Raw genomic sequence first — 25,657 nt, forward strand, 5'->3', positions numbered from 1 at the left:
TACAATCCCCCAGCCACCTGGTGAATAGCTTCTCCTCCCAACCCATCTCAGGCCTCCCCCACGAGGCTTGGGCTTCTGCTTACAGCCTTCTTTCTGCCCATAAGCTAGCTGTCCAGTACCCATAATGCTTTATTACCCTTAAATGGGACCTGGGTCTTTTTGGAAGAGAGGGCAGGTGGAAGCCAAACATCACAGATGTACCAGGCTGCTACGCTTTATTGCAGGTGGCTTTAGGAGAGAAAAAAAGAAGGTAGAAAAAGGAGAAGGGGGCAAGGACCCTAGTGGTGCAAGAGCCATAGTCACAGGGCTGAGTGCCCTATACCACCCAGGTCTGCACAAAGATAGTGGCTCTGGGGGAGGGATCTTGGGACCTGGAGCTTCCAACTGGAAGCCTGCTGGACCTGGGAAGGGCTGGGGAGGGGTTGGTTGTCCTCATTCATTAAGCGGGGTGATGTGAGGACTTTGGGGAGGGGAGGCCATGGGAGGAGAAGGGGCAGTTCTTTGCCCCTTTGTCCCTGAGGCTGCCTCCCAAAGGCACACTACCCGTCCTCCCCACTGCCCTCGTCCTCCCCACTGCCCTCGGGAGAAAGCTCAGTGGCAATGGCACCTGGGATATAGAAGAGAGAACCTGAAAGAGATGGGGGAGGGTGGGGGCAGCTGAGTGTCTTCATGGCCTTCCGCTTCCTTCCTTCAGCCTCCTTAGTTCCAGATTTTGAGGAAGCTGTCCCACGAACCAGTGGCCACAGCCATCCCATCAGCTGTGACCCCCAGGCAGCTGACCCTGTTGTCATGGCCAGAGAGGATGCCTAAGGAAGAGGGAAAGGAGTCAGTCTGTCTCCCTATACTGATTGGGAAAGCTGCGCGCACGTGCATGTGTGTATGTACACGTACGTGTGTACATGTACATGTGTCTGTGTGCATGTGCGGGAGTCCTAGATTGGGATTGAATAGGCTCAGAGACAAAGAGGATTAGCCTTAAGGGCAGGGGTTTCTCTTGAGGCCAATTTGTCAAGAACTTGGGTTGGGGGAGGGGCAGGGCAGACAGGAAAAAGCCAGGGCACCTTAATGGGTGCTAGAAGACAAGAAAAGCAACCCGTTCATCCTAGTGCTTTGTTTCCAAATGAGGATCCTGGGCCCAGAAGGCAGTGACTCATGCAAGGGCACTCAGAAAGCGAGCAACAGAACCAGGAATTGGATCCTGACTCTGGCCAGGGTTACTTTCCGTCATCACCGGGCCTCTCCCAAGAGAAGCCACACTATCTGATCGACTTTATGAGCCCCTAGTCTGGGGTCAGGACCCCCAGGCCACTCCAGATTTCCTTGATTCTCCCCACTTCCCTTCCACAGTGCCCTGAGGCTGTCCTTCCTTCAGTGGCTGCCCCTGAAATGTCAGGAATCCGGATCTGACTAGACGTTCAAGGTCCACAAATCTGGGGATGACCAGAGGAGCTCCTTGGGCAGGGAGCAGCTATGGCATTTGGCAGTGGAGAGGGGCTGCTTAGAGCAACCATCTTTGCGGGAAGATGGTTCTAGGTTGGGAACCAAGGGGTCCTAGATTCCAGGGATGGAGGGATGCCATGATGGGAACAGCAGCAAGGGTGTCCCAACCAAGGGAGCTGACAGGAGGGTACAGAGTGGGAGGGAGGGTGAGGAAGGGTCCTTCCAGCTGAGGAAGCAGTAGGCAGGGCTGGCCCTTACCCACGCGCTCGCCCTTCATGGAGTCCCAGACATTGCAGTTGAAGTCGTCGTAGCCAGCGAAGAGCAGCCGACCGCTGAGGGAGAAGGCCACGGACGTGATGCCACAGATGATGCTCTCATGCGAGTAGGCGGTCAGTTCCTGATCTGCCCGCAGATCAAACAAGCGGCAGGAGGCATCGTCCGAGCCCGTGCAGATGGCCTCTCCGTTGGGGAAGAACTGAGGGCACAGGTGGCAAGGGGGTCGGGACTCAGACCTGCACCAGCCCACAGGGTCCCCACCCTCTCCCTGGCTCCCACCTGCTGACTCCAAGGCAAGCTGCTTCTCAGCCTCCCTGCTTGCCCCTCCCCTGGCCTGGGTGAGAGGCAGCTCCCCGGTGTGGCTAGTCGCTGCTGCCAGGCACCACGTGCCAGCGGCATGCCTGCAGCTTCCCTACACCCCTGCTCGCTCCTCACTACAGCGCTGCAGGCAGCCATCGCCTCTATGTTGCATTCGAGAGCACCAAGCCTTGCCCAGGGCCACCCAGCTAGAAGGGTGGAGGCTGTCCCAGACTCCTGTGACTACATAGGGCTGGATCAGGGTGTGCAAGAACAGGGCCCGTTACAAATGCATGACCTAAATCTCATCGTGAGGAAATGTCAGATAAGCTCAAAGGGAGGGAGAGTGTACAGAAAACTGGCTCATGCTCTTCACAAATGTCAATGTCATGAAAGACAAAGGTAGAAAAATGGTTCCAGTTTAAAGGAGACTAAAAAGATATGGCAAAGAAATGCAATGCTCATTTCTGGGTTGGATCCTGAACAGAAAAAAACAAAAACAAAAACATTGCCATTAGGGACATTTTTGTAGATAATTGGTAAGATTTGAATCTAGACTATAGACTAGATTGTAGTACTGTGTCAACATTAAATTTCCTGATTTTGAGAATTATACTGTGGCTATGTTAGAAAAGGGCTTTCTTTTTAGGAAGTATTTAAGGGAAAAGAAGCATGATGTCTGCAACGCACTCTCAAAAGACCCAGAGGAAAAGTAACAAAGTATATATCTACACCTAAGTGTGTGTGTGTCCGTCACTCTCTATTTCTCTGCGGAGCAAATGATAAAGCAAATGTGGTCAAATGTTAACAGTGGGGCTGGCGGAAGGATATATGGGCGTTCTTTCTCTTAGTCTTGAAACTTTTCTGTGAAGTGAAATTATTTTCAAAGTGAAAAGTTAAAAACAGGTAGGGCTAGGGAAGCTATGGGGAGCAGGGGATGTGCGTCGTGTGTGCTGTTGGGGGTGAGAGGGTCCCGTGCTCACACAGATGGCGTTGATGTCCGACTCATGGCCAGTGAAAGTCTGGCGGCAGGTCCCCTCGCGCACGTCCCAGAGCTTAGCGCTGGCGTCACAGGCCCCCGAAATGAAAAGTTTGAAGTCGGGAGATACAGCCAGGCTCATGCAGTCACCCGTGTGTCCCACAAACACAGTCTTCTGCTGCCCAGTCTCAATGTCCCACAAGGCACTGCCGGGAGGGAGGAAGGCCGTCACAGAGGAAGGCCACGTGCCCAGGACAGGACTACCTCCGAGCCCCAGCACATGCAGCATTCAGCCCTCACCACGTGGTGTCCCCGGAGCTGGTCACTATGTTGTTGTCATCCAGGAAGCGGCAGCAGGAGAGATAACCTGGAGGTGGTTAGAAGGGCAGTGCCCTGGCTGCAGAGCCACAGCCCAGCACGGCCTGGGGTTCCCTGGACCCTCAGGACAGGAAGAGAGGGGCTCCCACTCACCTGTGTGAGCGGAGAGCTCCCGGCTGACCTTGACATTACCCTCGCGGGATTTGAGGCTGTAGATGGAACACATGTTGTCCAGCCCCCCACATGCCACAAAGTTCCCTGATGGGGCGTAGGCACAGGTCATGACCCAGGAGGAGCGCAGCGGGATGGCGTGCACCTGCAGGGAGGGTGGTTTGGGCAGAGGCAGGACCTGAGCTGAGCTCCCAGGTGGGCAGGGGCAGAGAAAAGTGAGCTTAGTGCCCCCAGGAAGGATGCAGTGGTGGAGGGTCGGGGAAGCAGGGCTGGTACCTTGTTGGTAGTGTAGGTGTCCCACACGATCAGCTTCCCATCTTGCGAAGCACTTACCAGCAGCCTGGGGAGAGAGCACCCCATGTCACATAAGCCTCTCTGCCCTGCCTCCCCATCCCCCTGGGCCCTTCTCAAGCCTCACTTGGAGTCAGTGGCCCAGTGCATGGCATAGATCTTGGCCAGGTGCCCCCTTAACGTCCGCCGCGTCCGCATCTGGACTCGTCCCACCACCTCTAGGCCAGACACCAGCTGTGGAGAGAGGGGCACGAGATATTGGGGAGAGCAGGATATATCACTCAAATTTCTGTCACAGCCACTGATCTACACAAGTTCCTGCTCTGTGCCAGGCTCTAGGTCAGGCCCTCCGGCCTTTGGGAAATAAGTCCCTACCTTCGACTGGCTTAGACCAATGTGGGAGACAGATGCATGCATGGCCAGTGGTGTGTTGCTAAGTCTTTAACAACTGCTTCTCCAGGGTGGATGGCGGAGTGGGAGGGTGATTTCCATGATGTAAATACTCCCACCTTGACCCATTTCAAGCTGCCAGTGTGAGGTCAATGAAAACAGACTTGAGCAGAGGTGCACACGATTGGTGCTCCCAAGCTGGCGAGAGCCTGTGCTAGCCTACCACTCCAGCATGGCCGGCTCTTTGGCTGGGCACCAGGGCATTGCCATGACTCTGAACTGCACCTCCTGCGATTTGTGGTCCTGTGACCTTTGAACTCTAATCAGCTCCTAGACTTGGACTGGGGCTCCAGCGTCAACAGACTTAATTTGCTATTACTTACATTGTTATCTTGGGCAAGTTACTTAACCTCTCTGAGCCTGTTTCCTCGAGGTGGAAAATTAAGCTTATCACAGCACCTACCTTCCAGAGACGTCATGAAAACTAAATGAAATTAGGTACTTAAGCAACTTAGCCCAGTGTCTGGCTCATGGTAAGCATTCACTCTTATTATTAAGATATTTAATCCAATCTAAGATGCCACCAACTCTAAGAAGCAGCGTTATTGTATATATTACTAAGAAAAAAAATGCTGCCAATTATAATTGTAAAGCATCATCTACTGTTGGATGCATCTTGATTGCAGAGATGTCAAAATGTGAAGAAGGGTGCATTTTAGAGTTGATGAAAGGCAATATGGACAACTAGCAACTAGAGTCTACAAGGGCTTTATGCTTACAAAGTACTGTCCCTCTCTTCATCCTCACAGCCCTGTGAGGGGGCGTAACCACTCCTGTTTTGTGGACAAGAATAGGAACAGTGTCCACATCTTTAGCCTCCAATACAGTGTCTGCCCAGAGCAGGTCTCACTAAACGTTTGCTGATGAATTAATTAATGCCTTTCCTCACTCCGAGGACACGCTGTACTAAAGCTCGGGGCACCAGGTTGTTGCTGGTTGGGGAGCTCCCATCTCCTCCCCTCCAGTTCTGCCCTCAGGACAGGCCTCACCTCTGCCAGAGTGATGTCGGCACAGGCTTTCCTGGCATCCTGCGGGCAAAGCAGACATCAGGGAGGGAAGGACATGTCGGGGGTGGCAGGTCGTGGACCTGCGAGGTGGGTGGTGTGGGGCTCTGGGGTTTGGGGGGCTTCAAATATGACAGCCAAGTTCAGAAAGTCTCTAGTCACTTCTAGGTCAGAGGCCTCTAAGGTGTCACTCAAGAGTGGACCCGGCCCCCTCCCCCCAGGCCACACTCCCTCACGTCCCCAGTTCTGTTTGCTGAGGTCCCCAGAGGGAGGGTTCCCGGGTTACAGCAATCTGCTTCTTGAGCTGCTCCGCTTCCTGCCGCAGCTGCTCCATCTCCCCCATGGCTGAGTGTCGAGAGGTGGCTCCGGCTCCTGCCGGGAACATGGGGTAGGTGTTGGGGAATGCTCACCAGGCCATGCTGCTGTCCTCCACACCCCACACCAGACTCCTAAGGGCCAGAGCCCACACCAAGAAATAGGGAAATGGCTGGGGGCCTGCACCACCCCCCGGCTAGGCCTTCCAAGCCTGGAGTCCTGTGCATCCAGCCCCAGCCCTGCCTGAGCCCTCCCTGCAGCCCCAGCCCCGGAGAGCAGGGCCCAGGCCAGCTCCCTCTTACTTGGGCTCTGGCTGGACCTCTCCCAGGCTTCCGGCTCTGGTTCCCGGGCGCCTCCTCACTCCCTCGGCTGCAACACCTGCCCGTCACCTGCCCAGGCTCTGCTGCCAGAGGAGCTGGCCTGGCCTGGCCCCCACTGGCGGGGGGGTGGGGGGGCCCGACAGGGAAGGGTAGGTCCAACCACCACGTCAGGCAAATGAAATCAGCTGGCAGGGGTGAGGGGAGAGGACAGGGAGGGAGGGAGGTGTGTGGCTTCCAAAGAGACTTGGGCCCAGCCTGGAGGAGGGGTGGGAGCAGGAGTGTGGGGCCTGGAGGGGAGCAGCCCCCAACACAAGCCCCGAGAGAGGAGGGCTGATGGGGCGCTTCCCTGGTCAGTCTCCCTGCAGGCAGAGATAAGAGCATCAGGCCCCATGGGATTAGAGCAAAGCTGTGAGGATTAGGGGTTGGGGTTCGGGAGGGGTGCAAAGGAGCAGTAGCAACCACAGCTCCAGGGGTCCCCCAGCCCTGGCCTCCACCAGTGGTGATGATCTTGGCCGTCAGGGCCCACTTAACAACAGTCCAGGAGCCAGGACACAAGGGTGATAGATGGCCCCATTGTCAATACCTCAAACTGTGTCCCTAGCTCAGGGAGGTTGGAGAAGAGGGTTACGGTGAATGGGAGGGTACAGGCAGGAGCTGAGATTAGAAGAGACTGATCTGGATAATCCTTCTTGTGGACAAACCCCAACCAGCTGCCCCAGGTCTGATCCTGGGTGGGGGAGAGAGGCACAGGGGATCCACCAGGAAGGATGCGCAGGCCTGCCCCCGCTTTGGGCAGAGAAAGATTGAAAGTGGAGGGCAACCCTGCCGCCTGCTCCCAGCCTGGGGTCTGGCCTGGCTCACTGCACCCTGCTGGGGCTGTGGGAGCAGGAGCCAGAGGGGTCAGGCTGCCCTAAGTCTCAGCCGGGCTCAGGGCTTAGCGTTGGAGGCCCAAGTGCAGCTGTCAGGGGCTTGGGTCCATTTGCATGAGGAGAGCAGGTGGCTGAGATTTCCCTGACAAATCACAGGCTCCAGTGGCACCGCCTCTGGGAGGCCCAAAGACACCTGTCTCCTCCTAGGCCAGCCACAGCCACCCCCACCTCCAGCCACTACAGGCAAAAACTGATACACCCACCCGGCGGCCCCTGGCGGAAGGATCTCCATGATCTTTATTGCACAGGCTGGGGGAGGGGAATAGGGTTATCCTTCCCGCTCGTCCTGCTCATTTAAAGCGTTAGCCCCCCGCCCCCGACCATTTCTTTTCAGGGAGGCACAGCATCCTCTGTCTGTCCTAGGGCTGCAGGTCCGTCAGCTGGAGCCAGGCCTGGGGAGCTCTAGGCTAGCCTATGTGGTGTCCTCTGAGTCCAGGGCTGGACAGCCCCTGTGGACGCCCAAGATGGTGGGGCACAGGGACACAGAGCTTGCAGTTCTGCTCCTGATGTCACAGGCACTTCTTGTGGGTCCTGGCACTGAGATGGCCCTTTCACAAGTCAAGTGGCCACATCCCCAAGGAGCTGGTTCAGCCACTCACAGCTCCTCCCGGACCCGAGCTGGCTTTCCACCCTTGTCTTGGACTCGATGAAGCCCGTGGCTGGGGGGTTCTGGGGAATGATCTCTGCTGGGCACTTCTTCATCTTCCTCCTCCTCCTCCTCCTCCTGCTCTGACTCCTGTAGTAGCTCTTTGGCTTCTATCCACTCCTGGGGGTGGGGGGGCAGAGTCTGGCCCCGTCCCCTGCATCCACTTTCTCTGGGCCATCTTAGCCCCTGCCCCTCACCCCCGAGAGCTTCCTCCATGGCTGCCTACCCACCCTTCACACACCAGGAGAGCCACATCCCTTCCTCACCCACTCCTCCTTACCTGCTCCCTGTGCTCAGGTGCCCACGTGTGCCACAGTGCCAGGGCACAGCGGCGTCCCCGCGTCACGGCCCACACACCGTGGGGATTCTCTCCACCAGAGCTGAAGGCCACGAGGCGTCCACAGCGAGGACGAACCTGGGCCTGCGGGGCGAGGGCAGGTTCAGCTGCAGGGATCAGCCTGCTCAGAGAACTTGGCCCTCACTCCCGAGAGCAGGATGGGGGCAGGGGACACACAGAGGATCAGCTCCTCAGTTCAGAGACTAGCTTGGGGCAAAGGGGAAATTGGCCTCAACTTGGAAACAAAATGCCAGACTGAAGTTACAAGACTTGGAAGCCGAAGGGAGAAGGGGCCTCCTCCCAGGGTCTCCTGCTGGTTCCCTCCCCGTGGTACCCTGATTTTTCCTGCCCAGCCCTTTGAACCCAGGGTGCGAAGCAATCAGGGGGCATGAGTGCAGTACCACACTCTGGGTGGAGGGGACAAGGATCTTGTAGGCATGTTCCCATCCCAGTGAAGGCCTGGATTCTCAGTGGGACGGAGGAAAGGTGACTGCGTCAGAATGAAAAATCACTGTTTGTCTCTTTCCGCCCAACTCTTGCCCCTGGTGGCTACCTAGAAATTTCCATGATCCAGGAATGGGGGCAGAATACCACCTAACACTGATTAATTGTTCATTATTACCAGGCACTGCCTCGTTCTTTTACGCACATTATCTAAATTACTTCTTACAGTAATGCCCTAAAATAGGTATGTTATCATCACCCTCATGTAGGAGGCTGAACCCCAGAAAGGTTAAGAACCCAGATCTGAACTCAAGTCCCGGTGGCCCAGCATCTGTGCTGCTAGCCACGGTGCTTGTCTTGCTGTGGGCAAGAAGGACTATTTCAAGTTCCCCAAAGCCCTAGGAGAGGGACCTGGGGTCCTGGAGGGACACTGCCGGCTCCGCTGCACCCACCCTCTGTGAGAAGGTGAGGTCTACACTGAAGGCAGGTCTGGAGGGGCCGCTTGGAGATCTCCCTGCTGGGGAGGCTAAATCGGTGTCTGCTACCAGGCCCCAGGACTTTTGTGTCCTGGGGCCACAAATAAGTGGCATAAATGGCGGGGAGGGCCAGGGAGGTGGGGAAGGGAAAGGGTTAAGGCGGCCCTGGCCATTTGCCTGCATTTGCCTCTGGGAACCTTCTGTTTTGAATCCCGACTCCACAGCTGGGCCCTGTGTCACGCCCCCACGACCCTCACCCATGTACCGTGACAGTGAGAGCATTGGGCTCTGTGAAGAACAGGTCCCCGCCCTGGAAGTCATCGTTGAGGTAGAGGAGTCCACTGAGGAGGGAGGAAGACAGAAGGGAGTGAGATCCCACCCTCAGCCTAGGCCTGCTGTAGAATGACTTTGTCCACCTGCCGAGCCCTGGAGGCGCCGCCCACCTATAGTCTCGATAGGTGTAAGCCGGGGGCTCCCGCCAGCAGTCTCCGGTGTCAGGGTCCAGGACACAGTTGTCTGCATGTACTGGGTGACTCAGGTCCATGCGCTGTTCTTGCTCCCCTAAGACACAAAGGGGTCTGGTGAATGCCTCTGAGTCCCCGTGCCCAGCTGCCACCGTGTGGGCTCACGCGCCCCACCCACATCCACCCTGCTGCTCCTGGGGTCACAGCTGGGCAGAGAAGCCAGGCCCTGACCTGGGCAGGGGAATGGGGTCTTTCAGGAGTAAAGACTGGAACCCACACAGTCTGAGGGTGTTGAGGGCGTGCAGTGCCCGACGGGGCCTGAGGGTGGGGAGGAGCAGTGGGGGGTCCCTGGCAGTCACCTTCTATGGCACTACGGCACACCAGGTGGGTGAAGGAAAGATGCAGGGGCCGCTCCGGGGAGAAGTAGGCCTGTGTCAGGGTCCGCACACGCTCGCTCACCTCCAGAAGCAGCTTAGCGCCCTGGCTGCCCACCGCCCCAGCCCGGGCCAGCTACGGGCAGCGACAGGAAGGGCAGGAAAGGAGGAAGGCAATGGAAGGGTGGCCCCAGCCCTAGCCCCTGCCTCACCGCCGCTGCTCTCCACCCATGGGTCTGGAGTCTCTCTGCCACCAGTTCTGTCCATCTGCCCAACTGCTCCTTCCACGGCTCCCCGGAAACAATGCAGGCCCCAGTCTCAGAACACCCCCTTTCTCAACCTGGGCCCAGGCCCCAGGCAGTCTCGGGCCCAGGAGAGCTCCTCCACAGACAGGCCCCAGTGCCTGCTCTCACCTGCGCCGCCTTGAGCACCGTGAGCCCCTCGAAGCGTTCATGGGGGGTGTGAGGGGAGCGACGACCACGATAGCCAGACCTGGCTCCAGCCCCAGCTGCATCCTACACACGGAGGGCAGTTGTGGAGTCACTGTCCCCAGCCACCTCACTGCCCACAGGGCTACGAGACCCTCCCCGGCCCTCCGACTCCCTGGAAGAGGCTAGAAGCTCCCATGTTCTCTTGTACCTCCTTTCCCTGAGCCGTGCCCTTTCCCAGAGGACGACTCTCGCCATGGCTGTCTGGAATCCCACTGACCAAGGGGGCTGTGGGCAGACCTGCAGAGAGCTTCCTACAGCAGGGAAGGGGCTCTGAGGGTCAGGACCTCTGGGGAAGTGGGGCAGAGCTGGGGACTAGGCAGGAAGAGTTTGATCATTAACCCCTGATGAGCCAAGAATAGAGGTATCTTTCTGGAAACAGGACCCTAACAGGAAGTGCGATAAGCAGGTCAGGTCCTGGCAGGGAGCTGACTCGAGGCAGGAGGCAGCATCGGCTGGGGTACCCTCTCTGACCTCTTCCCATCTGACGTTCTCTCGGAGAACCTATGGACTGCATGGCTCCACCACCCCTGGAGGCCGAGTCCCAGTTACCCCGCTACACCCTAACCTCATCACCTGGGATCTCCCACTATCTGGATGCCTACACTGGGATCATTCCTTTTCTGACACCCATTTTTCTACTTTTCAAATCTCAGTTTAAGTACCACTATCTAGTTACTCCTGCATACAAACCTCACCTCTGTGGGACCATCTAGCCACCCAAGCCATCTAACCGTCTCTTCTTATATTCATTCATTTGACAAATTTGTAATGAGTACCTACTATGTGCCAGGCACTGTTCTAGGCACTGGGGACACAACTGTGAACAAGAAAATGGCCCATAGTCTGTTCATGGTTTATACATTAAAAAAAAAAAAAAAAGTCCCTGCTCTCAGGCTCATGGGATTTATTTTTTTCTTTTTCTTTTCTTTTCTTTTAATTAATTAATTAATTTAGAGACAGGGTCTTGCTCTGTCACCCAGGTCGGAATGCAGTGGTGTGATCGTAGCTCCCTGCAGCCTCGGACTCCTGGACTCAAGCAATCCTCCTGCCTCAGCCTCCCAGGCAGCTGGGACTACGGGTGCACACCACCATGCCTGGCTAATTTTTTAAAAAATTTTTTGTAGAGACAGGGTCTCACTATGTTGTCCAGGCTGGTCCTAAACTCCTGGCCTCAAGCGATCCTTCTGCTTCAGCCTCCCAAAGCACTGGGATTATGGATGTGAGCCACTGTGTGGGCCTCTCATGGGATATACATTTTGACATAACGAATAAATAAATAGATAAACCAGATCAATTCCGATGATGATAAGAGCTATGAAGATAAGAACTATGAAGAAAATTAAAACAGGGTTACAACATTGAGAGTGCCCAGGCAGGGGTCGGGGACAGTTAATTGAAGAGGTGACATCTAAACTGATGCAAAGGAGCCACTTGAATATCTGAGGGGGAAATGTTCCAGGCAGAGGAAACAGCAAGTGCAAAGGTCCTGAGGACAGAATAAGCTTAGTGATCAAGAAAGAGAAACAGGCTCAATACTTAGGAGTTATCTTCGACTCCATCTTCTCATTGTCTCCCACAAAGATTTAGTTCTTAACTTCTCTATTTTTGGTTTTCTAAATATTTCTTATCTGTTTCCCTCTCTTCATTCCCTTGAAGCGAGGACCTAACCTAAGGCAGTGACACTTTTTAATCACTCCAGAAGCTCCCCCTAGTCTTCTCTGCCACTGCATTCTACACACTGCCACTAGAGGAACCTGGCCGTTTTACAGGATGGTGACCCTAGATCCCGCACTGGAGCTTCTGCAGCAACGCAAACGTACATACACTCCTCCTAAATCCTTCAGCAGCTGTCTACTATTTACGAATAAAGTCCGAACTCCTTGGGAGGGTACAGAGGCCCTCACTGTCACTGGGCCTTCACCGCTGGGCTCCCTCCCTCTTCCCCATACCTCCTTTTTTTTTGAGACAAAGTCTTGCTCTGTCTGCTCTGTGGCAGGGCTAGAGAACTGTCAGCTTAGCTCACTGCAACCTCAAACTCCCGGGCTCAAGTGATCTCCTGGGACTACAGGCGTGGGCCACCACACCAGGCTAATTTTCCTATTTTTAGCAGAGACGGGGGTCTCACTCTTGCTCAGGCTGGTCTCGAACTTCTGACTTCAAGTGATCCTCCTGCCTCGGTCTCCCAGAGTGCTAGGATTACAGGTGTGAGCCACCACACCCGGCCCCTCATACTGCCTCTTGATAACATAGCACCTGCTGATAACAGCGACAGCTGACATGGCACCTTCTATGTTCTCCTAAGAGCCTTACCATGTACTAACTCATTTAACCCTCACAACACCCCTACCACAAAAACACTTTTATTAGCCCGTTGTGTAGGTGAGGAAACTAGGCTCAGGGACGTCAGAATAAAGTGCCCAAGGCCACGCAGGTGATGCTTGTTGGAGCTGCCCCCTGCTCTTGCCCCTGTGCTCTACTGCAGTCCCCACAGGGCTCTTCTCCCTCTTAGACTGACGTCCCGCCTTCTCTGTCTGCTTAACTCATCCTTAAGACTCAGCTCAAATGCCACCCCCTCTGGTAAGCCTTCTGTAACTCTGCATGTCGGTACTTCTGTTTGGATGAGTCATACTACTTTCATCAAACTTGCCACCTGCTCACATTATGTGTCTCCATGTCTGTTTCCCTCTCTGTACGTGAGCTCCCAAACGGCAGAGTCTGTGTTCATCTACCTCTCCCCGGAACCTAGCAGCTTCTAGTCCATGACGGCTGCTCCGTGAGTGTGTGCTGAATGAGCACTAGCCTAGAACGAGGGCTGAGCTTCATAAAACGGCAGACTCCGCCTGGGGACGGTGAAGGGCATGCAGTGGACAGGAAAGCAAGCCCGTGTGTCTGCTGGGCCGCTGGCCAGGCCAGCACCTAGACTCTCAGCTCACCAAGCAGCCCTTACCGTACGCGCATCCATTTCCACGCCTTTGTGTTTCTTTTTGTTCTTCCTATCTATTTCTAGCAAATTCCTTTGTAAAGAACATCTGCTTCATGTCAGCTAAATTAAGAGGAAAGAGACCTTGTCAACCGCTGAGAGGCAGTGGAAAGCACAGTCCCCACTGAAGAATCAGGACAGGCAGAACAGGGGAACGGCAGGCCAGGAGCAAGGGAACAGGCAGCTGGGCCTGAGAGTCCTGAACTAGCTGCTGTACTGGAAGGTCTTCCCACCTTGGCCAGCTGCAGCAGCAGCCCGCACTCGGCTGGGGTGAGCAGCCCGTCCAACACTGCCCGCTCCGACCCATTCAGCTGCCTGGCATCCTGGGTCAGGGTCACTCCCTCCAGGAGGAGGACATCTGACGGGGAAGGGACAGAGCAGAGGTGGCTGAGGCTCCCTGAGGGCAGGCCCCGCAATAGCTGGCGGCCCCCAGACCCTCCAGGCACCAGCCTCCTCCTTCCCGGCAACTTGCCTTTCCAGTAGGTCACAGGCTTCGGCTGCGGAGGCTCACGGTCCCAAGGCCTCTTCTCCTGATCCTCTCTCAGGGGTGAGAGATACGCTCAGTGGATGCACAGGACTGTGCAGACCCAGCCTCCCAGCTCAGCCAAGCCCCTCCCACCACGGGGCATCTCCTACCTGAGCTTCTCTCTAAGTGCCTCAGGGATGAGAGCTGCAGGGGTCCAGGGATCCTGTGACAGTCAGGAAAAGCACCGTCACCCACCAAGTCCCGCCCCTGGACTCCCTGACATCGAACTACCACACTAAGGTCCTCCTGTTTCCAGAGGGGAGGGTGGAGGTAGGACAAGCCCTGGACTCAGTGTCAGGAGCCCTGGGCACGGTGCCAAAGTCTGTCACAACAACAACAACGACGACAACAACTTACACAGACTTCCTATTTGCCAGGTGCTACTCTAAGAGCTTTCTTTATACATGGCAGTGGAATTTCTCATTTGAAGTTCACAATAGTCTTATGAAACAGCTAATATTGTGTTCACTTTGCAATTGAAGGCCTAGAGACAGAGAGGTAAGGTGACAAGCTCAAAAGCATACGGCTAGTAAATGACAGAGTTGTGTGTTTTTTTTGTTTTTTTTTTTTTTTGAGACAGAGTCTCACTGTGTTGCCCGGGCTAGAGTGCCATGGCGTCATCCTAGCTCACAGCAACCTCAAATTCCTGGGCTCAAGCGATCCTCCTGCCTCAGCCTCCCGAGTAGCTGGGACTACAGGCATGCGCCACCATGCCCGGCTAATTTTTTCTATATATTTTTAGTTATCCAATTAATTTCTTTCTAATTTTAGTAGAGACGGGGTCTTGCTCTTGCTCAGGCTGGTCTCGAACTCCTGAACTCAAACAATCCGCCCGCCTCGGCCTCCCAGAGAGCTAGGATTACAGGAGTGAGCCACCACGCCCGGCCCTGAGTTTTAATCTTTTAATAGCTTCAGAGTTTTCGATTTTAAACAGCGGTTCTCAACCAGGGTGATTTTGTCCCCCAGGGGACATTAGGCAATGTCTGGAAACGTTATTGGTGGTCATGACTGAGGGTGTCAGTGTGCCATTGACCTCTATTGGGCAGACACCAGGGAAGCTGCAGAACATCCTACAATGCATAGGACAGCCCCTCTCCCTCCCCACAACAAAGAATTATCAGGTCCAAAACATCACTAGTGCCAAGAAGGTGGAGAAACCTTTCCTTATGCTATTGTGCTGGCTGTGGATGACCTCTGCCCTTCAGTTTCCTCTCTTAACTACAAGAAGAGTAATAGAAGCAGTAGTCACAGAGCTTTCTGTACTTTATACCAAATGATATGGTTTCAACAGCCCTGTGAAATAGGTGCGATTATTCCAATTCACAGGCAGGAATTTGAGGCCGAGGCAAGTTGAGATCCAGCACTTGTTTGGGGCAGAGGAGGGACTGACACTGAGGCCTGCATGGCCGCAAGGCTGCCCTCAGCTACAGACACACTGCCTCCGTCCCTGTAAACGGGGAGGGAAAACAAGTCTCATGGGCTGTAGAAAAATGGGAAACCGCTACAAACCGAAGTGACATAAATGTAGGACATTGCTGTCACCTCCCTCCTGGGAGTGCTGAGAGTGGGATGGGGGAAGAGCGGAGGGACTCACTGGATCTGTGAAGCTGGTCCCCAGGTACTCCATGGCATAGTAGAGCTGTCTCTTCTCCCCCAGGGACCGGAGGATGAAGTGCTGGATGTCCTGGGGGTGAGACAAGGTGCAGAGAGCTGAGGCTGGAGGAGCACAGGGTGGGCGGGGCTTGGGGCACTGCCTGTGTGCTCCTCAAACCCAGCGCTGTGCCTACTGGTCACTGGTTCAAGTTTCCTCTCCAGCAGCTTCAGAGCATGTGGGCTCACACCGGGGGAGGAAGTGAGGATGTGAGAGAGACTGCGTGTGCGCATGTGCGTGGGTGCGTGTGTGTGTGTGTGTGTGTGTGTGTGTGTGTGTGTGTGTGTGCGTGCGCACGCACATGGGTGCGTGTGTGTGTGGCAGGGGGGTGTCCGCACGTGAGCGTAAGGCGGGGGCAGGCAGGAGTGAGGTAAAGGGAAGAGATGGGGCTGGACTCACAAGTACAGTTTGATGTGGGGACCAGGGATTGAGACAGAAGTCAGAGGCTGGACTTGGGGTTCCCTTTGGTGACTGGAGTACTTGGGTAAGAGGCCAGAATGGGAGGACGGGGGGGTCCTGATTGTTTCTCAGGTGTATGTGTTTGATTTACGGCTACCTTGCAGGGAAAGGGTGGAGAGGGGAGTCACCTCTCTGGGCGCGAGGCTGGGTCTCGGCTCTCCCAGCTGGGCCTGGTACTGGTTCAGAGCGCTCTTGGCAGCCTCATCTTCCGGATAGAAGAGCAGGACACTCAGGACATTTTCCACAGCCTGGGACAGGTTGCCCACTGGACAGGGAGTCACAGAGTGGGGTGGGGGACAGAGACTGAGAACACACGGTCTTTGGGCAGAGGCAGTGCTGGAGAAGGTGGTCTCCCAAGGCCAGCCAGCCAACTCCAAGAGCCCCATCCCACTGCCAGTCACGCTCAGCTGCCGCTGCTTTCAAAAGCTGAGGCAAACATACCTTAGCTGAAGAGTTGGAAGAAGAGGAAGAGAGGAGAAAATAAAGGAAGGTGAGAAACAGCAAGGCAGAGGAACCCTGGGACCCATGTCCTGAGCTTTCACAGGTGCCAAGGAGAGCCAACTAGAGTCCTCCTGAAGTGACGGTCCCCCATGGAGCCCTGACAGTGACACTACAGATCCAGAGACAGACGGGAGGGACAGAGAGATGGGGCTCAGGATGCCATGAGAGACAAATCTCCCTGTTTCCAACCCCAAGCACTCGCAGGGCCCACCTGCCCCAACTGACCCTGAGCATGGGCCTCGTGCAGCTGCCTCAGCTGGCTGGGAAGGAAATCGGGGACAGGGAAGCTGCGACCAGGACGTGTGGCTGTTTCCCCCACGCAGCGCTGCCGGCACTGCAGGACTCGAATCCAGTGTTCTGTGGAGGACACACACAGCATTCAGCTTGTGCATGCTTCCCTAACCCCCACCCCCACGCCAATTCCCCCCAACTCCCAGCCTCTTACCTGCAATGGCCTCATAGAGGCCCCCCTGGCTGCCGGCCCCTTCCTCTTCCTCCTTTTCCGCCCCCTGCTGCTCCTCAGGCCCCTCACAGGATGCCTGGCAGCTCTCCATCTGGGCCAGGCTCCCCTGAAGGGCCTCCTCTAGCCTAGGCAGTGCCAGTCCTGCTTCCTGGCGGCCCAGCAGCTCCAGGCCGGTGTCATAGGCTGCCTGTTAGGGAGGGGAGCAGTCACTCACCTGAGATCTGGGGAGGGGTGGGGATGCCAAATAAGATTGGGAGGTAGAATGAAGGAGAGGGGTGTTGGTCTCATTCGGGGCATAGATCCCACTTCACTTTGGGGAAGAACAGGGGTGGGCCTCAGAATCCGAAAGCTGGAATATCAGAGTTTAGTGATCATCTAGGAAGGAAACTAAGTCCCAGAGATGGACTCTCCACCCAGGGTCACTGGGGACCAGTACCCAGATCTTCAGATGCCAGAGCCGTCCAGGGCCATGGTCCACGGAGGGCTGTGTATCTATGCAGCCAGCCAAAGGCTGGGGGCAAGACAGGGGTGGTGCTGAGGGTCTCACCCAGTGTGGGGGTGTCTCCAGGTCCCGGAAGCTCTGGGGCCGAACCCGAGACATGCGTCTGTATTTGGCTATGTCCTCCCGCATCTGCAGGTGTGTTGGGTTTGCTACAAAGAAGGTGTGCGCTGCGGCTGCTGCCAGGTCCAGCTTCTTCAACTGAGGAGGCGGAGGGATGCCCAGAGCCCTGAGGTGGGGGTGTCAGACTTCTGCCCCCTCGCCCGCCTCCCCACTCCAGACACATTCTGGGACTGCCCAAGAGCCTTAGGGAAGACTGGTTAATCAGAGCTGCCCACCTCCCAACCTGCAGAAACCCGGATGTTGGGTTTCTCAGGAGTCTGGCACCGAGAGAAAGGGGTCTGAAGACCTCCGAGGGGGTGGGACATGGGCCTCAGGGCCTCAGTTTGGGAGACCAGGTGGAAGTGATGGCTAAGTGAGGAGGGGAAGTGGGGGTGACCTGAGCGACCAGCAAAACCCGCAGGTCTCTAGGACCCTGAGCTGAGATATGTGTATCTGGTACCCCACCTCTCCAGCTACGTTGGCAATTGCCAGGGTGGCAGCAACAGCTGCTGTCCACTGGCGCCTCAGGGGCCCTCAGCCTTGCCTCCCTCTTCTCTTTCCTTTCCGAAGCCCCCTCCTGCCCCATGCGAAGGCTCACACCACGCGCACGCGCTCCCCGTCCCCACCCATCCCCTTCGTTCCCAGGAGAGGAGCACTCACCACCACGTAGGTCTCAGTAAAACCCCTTCCCCCCGTCTTCATCTGCTCCCGCCCCGCCCATTCCAACTTTGCGCCCATCTCCCTCGGCTGTCCCTCTGCGACCTCAGCAGGTCCTCGCGGTCGTTAGGGCGGGACCTGCTCCGATGCACAGGCTCGCGGTCCGTCCCCACGGCCCCGCCGGGTCCCGGGCGCTAGCATTCCGCCCCTCCCGGCCAGCTCCGAGTGGGACAGCAGCACCCGCCGGCCCACTCCCCACCTGGTAGTAGGCCCTCTGCAGGTAGTTGTAGGGCTCCCGACGGCGGAAGGCGTCCCGGAGCGCGCTCCCCACGCGAAGCCGCGCCGCGCCCCCGGGGCCCAGCCTCCGCGCGGCGCACTGGGTCAGGCACTCGGCGCGGCGGAGCGCGGCACGGAGGAGCAGCGGCTCCCAGGACCGCCGCGCGGGTCCGGGCCCGGAGTCGGGCCGCGGGGCGCCAGGCAGCACGGCGGGGAGCGCGGCACCGGGCTCGGCCTCACAGCTCGCCCGGCAGTCCCGCCGCGCGCGGCCCAGCGCCGCCTGGCTCCGCAGCGCCTCCCGCAGCAGCGCCACAGCGGGCGCCCAAGCCCCGGCCGCGTAGGCGCGCAGACCGTCGGCGTAGAGCAAGTCGGGGGCCTGCGGGGGCGCCCCCGGGGACACCGGGGCCAGGCCGGGAGGCTCTGAGGACTCGGGGGACCCCGGGGGAGGCAGCGGCAGCAGTAGCAGCAGCAGCCGGAGGAGCCGGAGCATGGTGCCCGCGCTGCCGGCCGGCCGCAGAAGGGAAATGGGGAGCCGAGAGGGAGGGAGAGGAAGGGGGGAAGGAGAGGGAGGGGAAGGAAGGAGAGATGGAGAGGCGGAGGGAGAGGGAGAGAAGGAATGACGAAGGCCGAAGAGAGAACCGACCGTGGCAGAGGCCGGTGTGAGAGATGGAGAGAGAAGTCAGAGGGAGCCCGGGGGCCGAGTGGGGAAAGCCGTCTTTAAGACGTGGGACTAGTGTGTGTTGAGAAAGGGAAACTGGGGAGAGGAGGGCAAAAGGCGGGAACTGGAGCAGGCCTGGGAGGTGACTCTAGTCCCTGAGACCTATGGTGGTGATGGGCGGAGAACTACTGCGGCTGTGTTCCCCTCCACTCTTGGATCCAGGAGACGCCTCCCACAGACCCTCATCCGCAGGCACACACCTCTGGAGAAAGCTTTAGAATGTAGCATGGAGGAGGGTACTCCAGGCCTGGGACACCAAGTCAGCCCCAAACTCTTTGCTGCCCAGAAAGTGAGCCCCCGGATAGATTTGGGGTTAGGAGAGTTGGGGCATTGGGAATAGAGCCATGCTCTCTCTAAATCGCCTCCACAAATCTGAACAAAGATCCTTCATATCCCAAACCAACAAACTCCAGTGTGTCCCCATGCCCGCCCCCCAGCTCAGTATGCACCTCCCAGCCCTTCTCTGAGCATGTCTGCGCCTTAATGGGTGTGATCATTTCTCCAGGAGTCTTTGTCTGTCCATCTGCTGCCCCTGCTCTATTTGTCCCCTAGGAGCCACTCCACCTGCTAAGCCTCTGATGGTACACTTTGCCATCACAGTACACTGGACACTGAGGTTTCCATGGCAACACTTCAGACTTTAATAAATTTTGCTAAGGATGGTGGCAGGTGAGCAGGGCATCTGGTCACTTGGGTAGGAGAGAGCAGGGGCTCCAGAGCCCCAGATCCAGCACCCATCTCCCTGGAGGCAGCTGTCACAGGCTCAGGGCCAGAACGAGATGGTGCTCACTCAGGCCCCCTCCTCTCAGTCCAGCAGGCCCATCAGGGCTCACAGGGTCAGCTGAGGGAATATGGGGTTGCTGGGGCCCCAGGATCCTCCCCAAGCCCTTGCACTCCCCTCACCCCCAGTCAGGGAGCATCGTCTCCCTGAACTTAGCCCCAAAGGAAGTCCAATGGCTCTGCTATCAGGGGACCCAAGGGACAGTCGTCGGGGTGAGAGGCCCAGTGGCCTGGGCCGGCGAGGAGAGGGCCCTGGTGAGGCAGTCGGAGAAGGCAGAGGTGTCTCATCAATGAAGGTGGTGATCTCCTCTCGGAAGAAGCCAGGACCCCGTGGGGGTCCCTCACCTGACCCCACAACCCCACTCTCTAGGAATTGGCGAAGGCTGGCCAGCCCCCCACCTTCAGCCTCCTCCTCATCCTCCTCATCCTCCAGCCTGTGTCTCTGTCCCAGGTACTCAGGAGGGCCCCCAAGAGCCCGGCTCTGGGCTGGGAGGACCCGGATGTCATCAGAGGATGACCACTTGTGCAGGAAGGAGCCTGGTGCCCGAGGGGTAGAGAAGATGTTGGTCTCGTCATGAGACAGGCGGCGGGATAGAGGGACCTGGGAAGAGGAGCAGGTAACACCTGGAGGTGCTGTAGGGACAAAGGAGGCGGAGGCAGAACTAACCGTGGGACTCTGCAAGAGGGCTCCACCCTCTCAACCTTCTCCGGAACATTTGTTCCTGAGGGCCAACCCGGTCCTGAGAGGTCTGGAGGGGAGCCTCTCAAACCGTGCCTTTCTTTCACCCACCCTCATGCTGCCTGGCTGGGGAGGACACTCCAGAGGAGCGGTAAGGGCACCAAGCGTAGGAGGTGTATCCCCCAGCCCCATACCTGTAAGTAGTGGACTCTCTCAAGAGGGGGAAAGAGCATGTGCCTTCCAGGCAGCAGCTTCACCTGGGAGGGGTCCCGGCCCCCTGGGCCCATGGCCCCATTAGCATCAAAGCGAACTTTGCACACTCGGCCATCTGCATAGTCATCACAACCTCCATCTAGAAGAGAAAAGGGGCAGAGTGGTTACAGGTAGGGAATCCCTGCCCCCCCTTTTATAAGCCCCCAGAGACCCCTTCGGTTCCCATTAATCTATAAGCTCCAAGACAGCGAGTGTGGCTAGCATTTGCTGTTCAGTGCTGAATCCCTAGTGCTTCACACATATAAACATAGTTATTGAAACAATTACCTGCCCTCCCCCAAGAACTGTCCCTATAGCTGGGTGTCTCTCTCAGGAAGCCCAGCTTCCCCTTAGTGCCACAGCCTTCCTTAGGGTTGTGTTAGGACTCTGGACTGTTTCTCAGGCACTCTGCCTGGTGGGGGCCAGCGCTGGGCAGGGTGGGCTTCTGGAGGGGAGCCTAGGCCCAGAGGAGGAAGCCGGGAGTGGGCTGCAGGGTGCCTGCACCGGGAAAGGGGAGTGGGGTGGTGCCAGCTCTGTCCAGCAGGGGGCACTCCAGGGCAGCCCATCATCTCAGAGAAGGAGCGGTGGAAACAGGCAGAAAAGGCAACAATGTCCAGGAAAGCAAAACCCAGTCCCTCCTCTGACCGTCATCGCCATCCTCCTCGGACATGATGGCCACGCACTGCTCCCACACTGTGCGCACGTCGGCACGGTAGCGCTCACAGGACCAGATGAAGGAGGGCAGCAGCAGAGTCTGTGCCATGGAGCACCATAGCACAGCCAGCACCATCCAGGGGGGCGCAGAGTCCGACTTGAGGGAGAAGAAGCTCACCACCTGGCGAGGATGGAATAGGCTGGGTCAGGGTCCAGACAGCCTAGTGCAGTTGGTGGGCCAGGAATCAGGAAGGGACGCCTGATCCCCGTGACTGGGACAGAGGCAAAGTGGGAGGTGGAGGCGTGGTGAGCAGAGGGAAGGGATTGACTCAGAAGAAAGTCAGGAGAGTGCTGGGGGCAAAGCCCTGGGGTCAGGAGAAAGAGGAACAGAGGTGGAGCAGGAAACTTGAAGACAGAGAGAAACCCAGGAATAGGGACGAGATGGGGCGGGCCCTGTGGGGTTTCTACCCAAGAGTGCTCGGAGACCACGCAGTCTCCAGAGGGAACGAGGGGATGGAGACTGGAGCTCAGCAGCTGGGGGACAGGTCTAGGGGGCGACGCGGATGAGCTGCAGGATGGATGAGGGTGCTGCAGGACAGGTAGCGGAACTGAAGGGCAATGGTGGAGCTGGGGGAGATGGGACAGTGGGACTAGAGGATGGGTGACAGAGCTGGGGGCTCACAAATGCAGTGGGGGACGGGTAGAGGAGAGGCAGGTGGATGACGGAACCGGAGGAGAGATGATGGAGCTGCTGCATGGCTGATGGAGCTGGAGGTCAGGTGATGATGCCGGGGCCTGGATATTGGGGAGAATAGGTGAGGGGACCCTGATCTCACCAAGATGGGCACCCCTGTGAGCGAGTCATAGAGAAAGACGATGGCGCTGACCAAGTTGGTGACCTGCAGGGACGTCTTGGCAGACTCGGAGCCATCCAGTGAGGACCGCCGCTTCCCTCGGGCATCCTCCACCACAATGGCTGGCACCTCAAAAGCTGGCCGGGTACCCAAGCCCCCTGGCCCACCCCCTTTAGCCCCTCCAGCTCCCCCCGCTCTCCGGGCCTGCCGAGCCCTCCTGGGCCGGGCCCACAGCGTCTGGTAGAAGGTGATGGCCACACAGACCAGCCCCATGACGATGCCCCCAAGTAGCAAGAGGCTGAAGCAGACGCCAAAGCCGAGGCCGATCTTGGAGACTATGAACTGGCAGCCACGGGCGTAGTAGCGCTCGCCGTTGTTGTGCCAGCCAATAGAGGGCAGCGTGGACAGGATGAAGCTGACCATCCAGATGCCCACGACAGCATGCAGCGCCTGCTTCTTGGCATTGCTGAGGCGGTAGTTGACGGGCCAGCGCACCATCCACATGCGGTGGTAGGAGAGCGAGGCGACTGTAAAGCAGGTGGCCAGGGCCAGTGTGTAGTAGGTGGACACAAAGACCTTGCAGATGCTTTCGTTCCAGTCATAGTCGGAGGAAGCCTGCCGCCGCAGCTGCACCACGGCGAAGGTGGTGAGGGGCACGGCCGCCATGAGGATGTGCGTGCCCGCCAGGAAGCAGAGCAGCAGCTCCAGCGGCTTGTGCTTCTGCTGCTTGGCCGAGATGCTGAGGATGATCCAGGCGTTGGCCAGCAGCGCCAGGAGCCCGCAGGCCAGCCAGGACAGTGCACTGGAGCGCAGGGAGGCCTCCTCCGCCCCCACCCCGCCCCGAGCCATCCTATCCTCAGCCCCCCACCCCCCTTGAATTCCTGGGGGCGGGGGCTAGGTCTCACCCAGGAGCCCCACTCACACACACCCCCATGGTGCCCACAGTCTCTGCCCTGCAGAGAGGCAGGCTGCCCCCAGGCCCACGCTGCTGCTCAGCATTGCATGACTGGCCCCGCTGAGGGCAGATGTGGAGGGTCAGCAGAGGCAGTCCTCAGCCTTCATGGTGGGCGGGGCCTTCCTTAAGTACCCCTGCAATGGATGGCAGGGGCAAGCTGGCTGCTTTCCCAGCTATGAGGCTGGCTGGGGGGCTCTGGTCCCCATGCTGGGACTTCCAGGTCTCTTTTTCCTCTGGTTCTTGACCAGTCAGGAATCTTCTGGATGCCCCAGGGATTTGGAGGTGGGGCTCAGCCCTCTGGCCCAGCTGCAAGGCAAAGATGAGATGTGGGAGGAGGAGGGCAAAGGTAGGGCCTAGGCTGGTCTCCAAATGGCTTCTTGTGCCCCCTTCTCTTGAAACTATAGAAATGACTGATTATTAGGGGCCAGGGGGTCGTTCAGAACTTTCCTCTGCCTTAAATCAGATCCCCAAATGCCCCGCACAGATAAGAAAGAGCTCCTGCTCTTCCAGACCTCTAGCAAAGAAGGTATTCTTACCTCCCTGTCTCCTTTAGCCCTTTCTCCTCCCTCTGGAACTCCCAAGTTCCTCCTTAGAATGTCCCCTGCTCAGTACTGCTCCACCCTATCTTCCTGTCCCTAAATGTCTCTTCAGAGCTGATGCCAAACTCATGACTTGTTTCTTTTTGAGGGTTACAGTAAACTGGGATACGGTATTACAGCCCCCGCCCCTACCTGCCCGTCTCCTGGATCCAGTGGTGTTGGAGCTCAGCCCGGTTCCCCCAAGCCTGCCCAGATCTGGGAAAATGGGAGAAAGGAGGCTGGGACCGAAGGGTGGGGGGGCTAGGGAATCTGAAGGCGGGGAAACCGCTGACATCAGAAACATCCAGAAATGGAAAGAGGGGGAACTAGGGAGAAGGAGGAGAGTTTGAGCAGAAGAGAAAGAGGGGGCAAAGTGGTAGTATCTGAAAATAGAAGGAAAAGCTCAGAACCCCCTGGAGAGGCTTTGGAGGGAGGAGGGGTTGGAGGAGGTAGGGAGCAGGGAATAGGGAGGCCGGGAGAAAAGCCAAATGCTCACTAAGGGGCTGACTCCCACTGGGAGACCTTGATTCTTTCCTCCCCTGGCCCAGAGCCTCAGTTTCCCTCGATGAGAGGAAAGATAGTCCTCATTTTAGTGATGCTGAGCTCCAATGAGCCCTGGGGAGGGGGTTAAGAGGAAATCTGTGAAACCTTGAACAGAGTGGAGGCTGCAAGGAGGGGCGTAATGGCTTTAGGATAAATTGGGCAAAGATGAGGCACCGCAGGGAGAGGGGCTATTTCCCCGTGGAAGAACCTCAGACCCTTGCCTTCCCCAAGAGGTCCTAGTCCACCCCCACTTTTGTCTTCCCTCCAGAGCCCAGTGCACCTTAGTTGCCATGGCAATGGCCAGCTAGAGGGAGGTGGAGGGAATTGGTCAGGAGCACCCCCCACTACCCTCCCCTGCAGCTTTGGACCCCTCCCCACCCACCTCCACCCAAGCCCAGCTGGTGGGCTGAGGAAGAGATGGGGAGTCAGAGAGAGGGACGGGGGCAGGAAGGACGTGAAGGACAGAGAGAAGGAGGTGAAGGACAGAGAGGGATCAGAGGAACGTGGGAGGGGGACCTGGGGGGGCTCCGTGGCCTACAGGGTCCGTCGCCCTTCGGGGTGAAGGTGTAAGGTCAGGAGGCTCCTCCCTCCTGCCCCCCACCGGCTTCTCCAGGGCAGAAACAGCAGGTGGCTGGGGAGGAGGGGCGGCCGGAGGGGAGAGGAGGCAGCTGGGGGGAGAGGGGAGGCCACGCTGGGACGGGGCAGGGGTCGTCTTACCTCAGGCTGTGCCCGGCACTGCCATGGAGACCGCACTCCGGACGCCGCTCTCTCTGGCTCCCGCCGCCGCCGCCGCTCGGGCTCGCCCGCCCTCCTCCCTCCCGCTCCCTCCGGGCCTCCCTCCTCCCCCGCAGTCCCGGCCTCCGGCTCCGCCCGGCTCGCCCGGCTCGGTCAGTCCGCGCCCCTCTCTCCCGGGCTCATCCAGCCTGCGAGCTGGGGTTGGGGGACTGAAGGACAGCTTTGGGGCGTGGGGGGACGAGTGTAGGGCGGGGAACTGGACGGTGGTGACTTGGAGGAGGAGGGGCAGGGAAGGCGCCTAGAGGGAGGGGGCGAGGAGGCTGGTGGGGAACGGGCTTCATTGGTGAAATGGCTCGTGTCCTGCCCCCACCCCATCCCGGCTTTCAACACGAACACAAGCTCCAGGAGGCAGCTGGTGTTGTTTGGTACCGAGGAGCTAGCTGTTGGGGAGGAGGAAGCGTGTGTCACTGTGTGTATCTGAGTGAGGGCTGTGCCTTGGGTGTAGCTCTGAGGGCCACTGCAGGCAGCGCGCTGGTGAGGGGGCTTGGGATGCCAGCGGGGCTGCTAGTGGAGTTGGGACGGGTGTGCAGGGATCTCAAAGGATGTGGGTGCATGCGCCAGCACACACACACACACACACACACACACACACACACACACACACACACACACTGCTCCCTCTTCCTGGAGCACAAACACACTTATGTTGGGGATACACACACTTTGCACACACATTACACAGTTTCTCATAGTCCTCCCCACCACAGACATAT

At 57.7% G+C, this 25,657-nt stretch overlaps 3 protein-coding genes across 5 annotated transcripts; all 3 read right to left on the reverse strand.

Moving 5' to 3' along the window:
• Positions 1–196: 196 nt before the first annotated feature.
• On the reverse strand, positions 197–6,012 carry GNB3 (guanine nucleotide binding protein (G protein), beta polypeptide 3). Of its 2 annotated transcripts, none has more exons than XM_012637832.1 (10): positions 5,844–6,012; positions 5,513–5,598; positions 5,212–5,250; positions 3,900–4,006; positions 3,758–3,821; positions 3,464–3,626; positions 3,296–3,359; positions 2,997–3,198; positions 1,699–1,915; positions 197–806 (listed from the first exon to the last, which is right to left on the reverse strand). In XM_012637832.1, exons 2-10 carry the CDS (start codon positions 5,567–5,569, stop codon positions 700–702), a joined length of 1,020 nt encoding a protein of 339 aa, XP_012493286.1. In that variant the 5' UTR covers positions 5,570–5,598; positions 5,844–6,012; the 3' UTR covers positions 197–699. The 2 variants fall into 2 exon arrangements, with proteins under 2 accessions (XP_012493286.1, XP_012493285.1); XM_012637831.1 differs by having other exon boundaries at positions 3,293–3,359.
• A 989-nt stretch (positions 6,013–7,001) lies between these two features.
• P3H3 (prolyl 3-hydroxylase 3) lies at positions 7,002–18,723 on the reverse strand. Its single transcript, XM_012637836.1, has 15 exons — positions 18,120–18,723; positions 17,150–17,302; positions 16,585–16,789; positions 16,365–16,496; positions 15,767–15,903; positions 15,123–15,212; positions 13,639–13,691; positions 13,475–13,542; positions 13,236–13,360; positions 9,945–10,046; positions 9,517–9,667; positions 9,137–9,254; positions 8,959–9,034; positions 7,717–7,857; positions 7,002–7,556 (listed from the first exon to the last, which is right to left on the reverse strand). The coding sequence occupies exons 1-15, from the start codon at positions 18,624–18,626 to the stop codon at positions 7,386–7,388; spliced, it is 2,229 nt and encodes a 742-aa protein (XP_012493290.1). The 5' UTR covers positions 18,627–18,723; the 3' UTR covers positions 7,002–7,385.
• Positions 18,724–19,471: 748 nt separating this feature from the next.
• GPR162 (G protein-coupled receptor 162) lies at positions 19,472–25,039 on the reverse strand. Of its 2 annotated transcripts, none has more exons than XM_012637839.1 (6): positions 24,867–25,039; positions 23,565–23,568; positions 23,058–23,334; positions 21,211–21,400; positions 20,508–20,665; positions 19,472–20,235 (listed from the first exon to the last, which is right to left on the reverse strand). In XM_012637839.1, the coding sequence occupies exons 3-6, from the start codon at positions 23,070–23,072 to the stop codon at positions 19,684–19,686; spliced, it is 915 nt and encodes a 304-aa protein (XP_012493293.1). In that variant the 5' UTR covers positions 23,073–23,334; positions 23,565–23,568; positions 24,867–25,039; the 3' UTR covers positions 19,472–19,683. The 2 variants fall into 2 exon arrangements, with proteins under 2 accessions (XP_012493293.1, XP_012493291.1); XM_012637837.1 differs by having other exon boundaries at positions 19,475–20,235; positions 22,056–23,334; positions 24,867–24,967.
• Positions 25,040–25,657: the final 618 nt, after the last annotated feature.

The sequence above is a fragment of the Propithecus coquereli genome, unplaced genomic scaffold (genome assembly GCF_000956105.1).
Source record: "Propithecus coquereli isolate 6110/MARCELLA unplaced genomic scaffold, Pcoq_1.0 Scaffold124, whole genome shotgun sequence".
Lineage (NCBI taxonomy): Eukaryota > Metazoa > Chordata > Mammalia > Primates > Indriidae > Propithecus > Propithecus coquereli.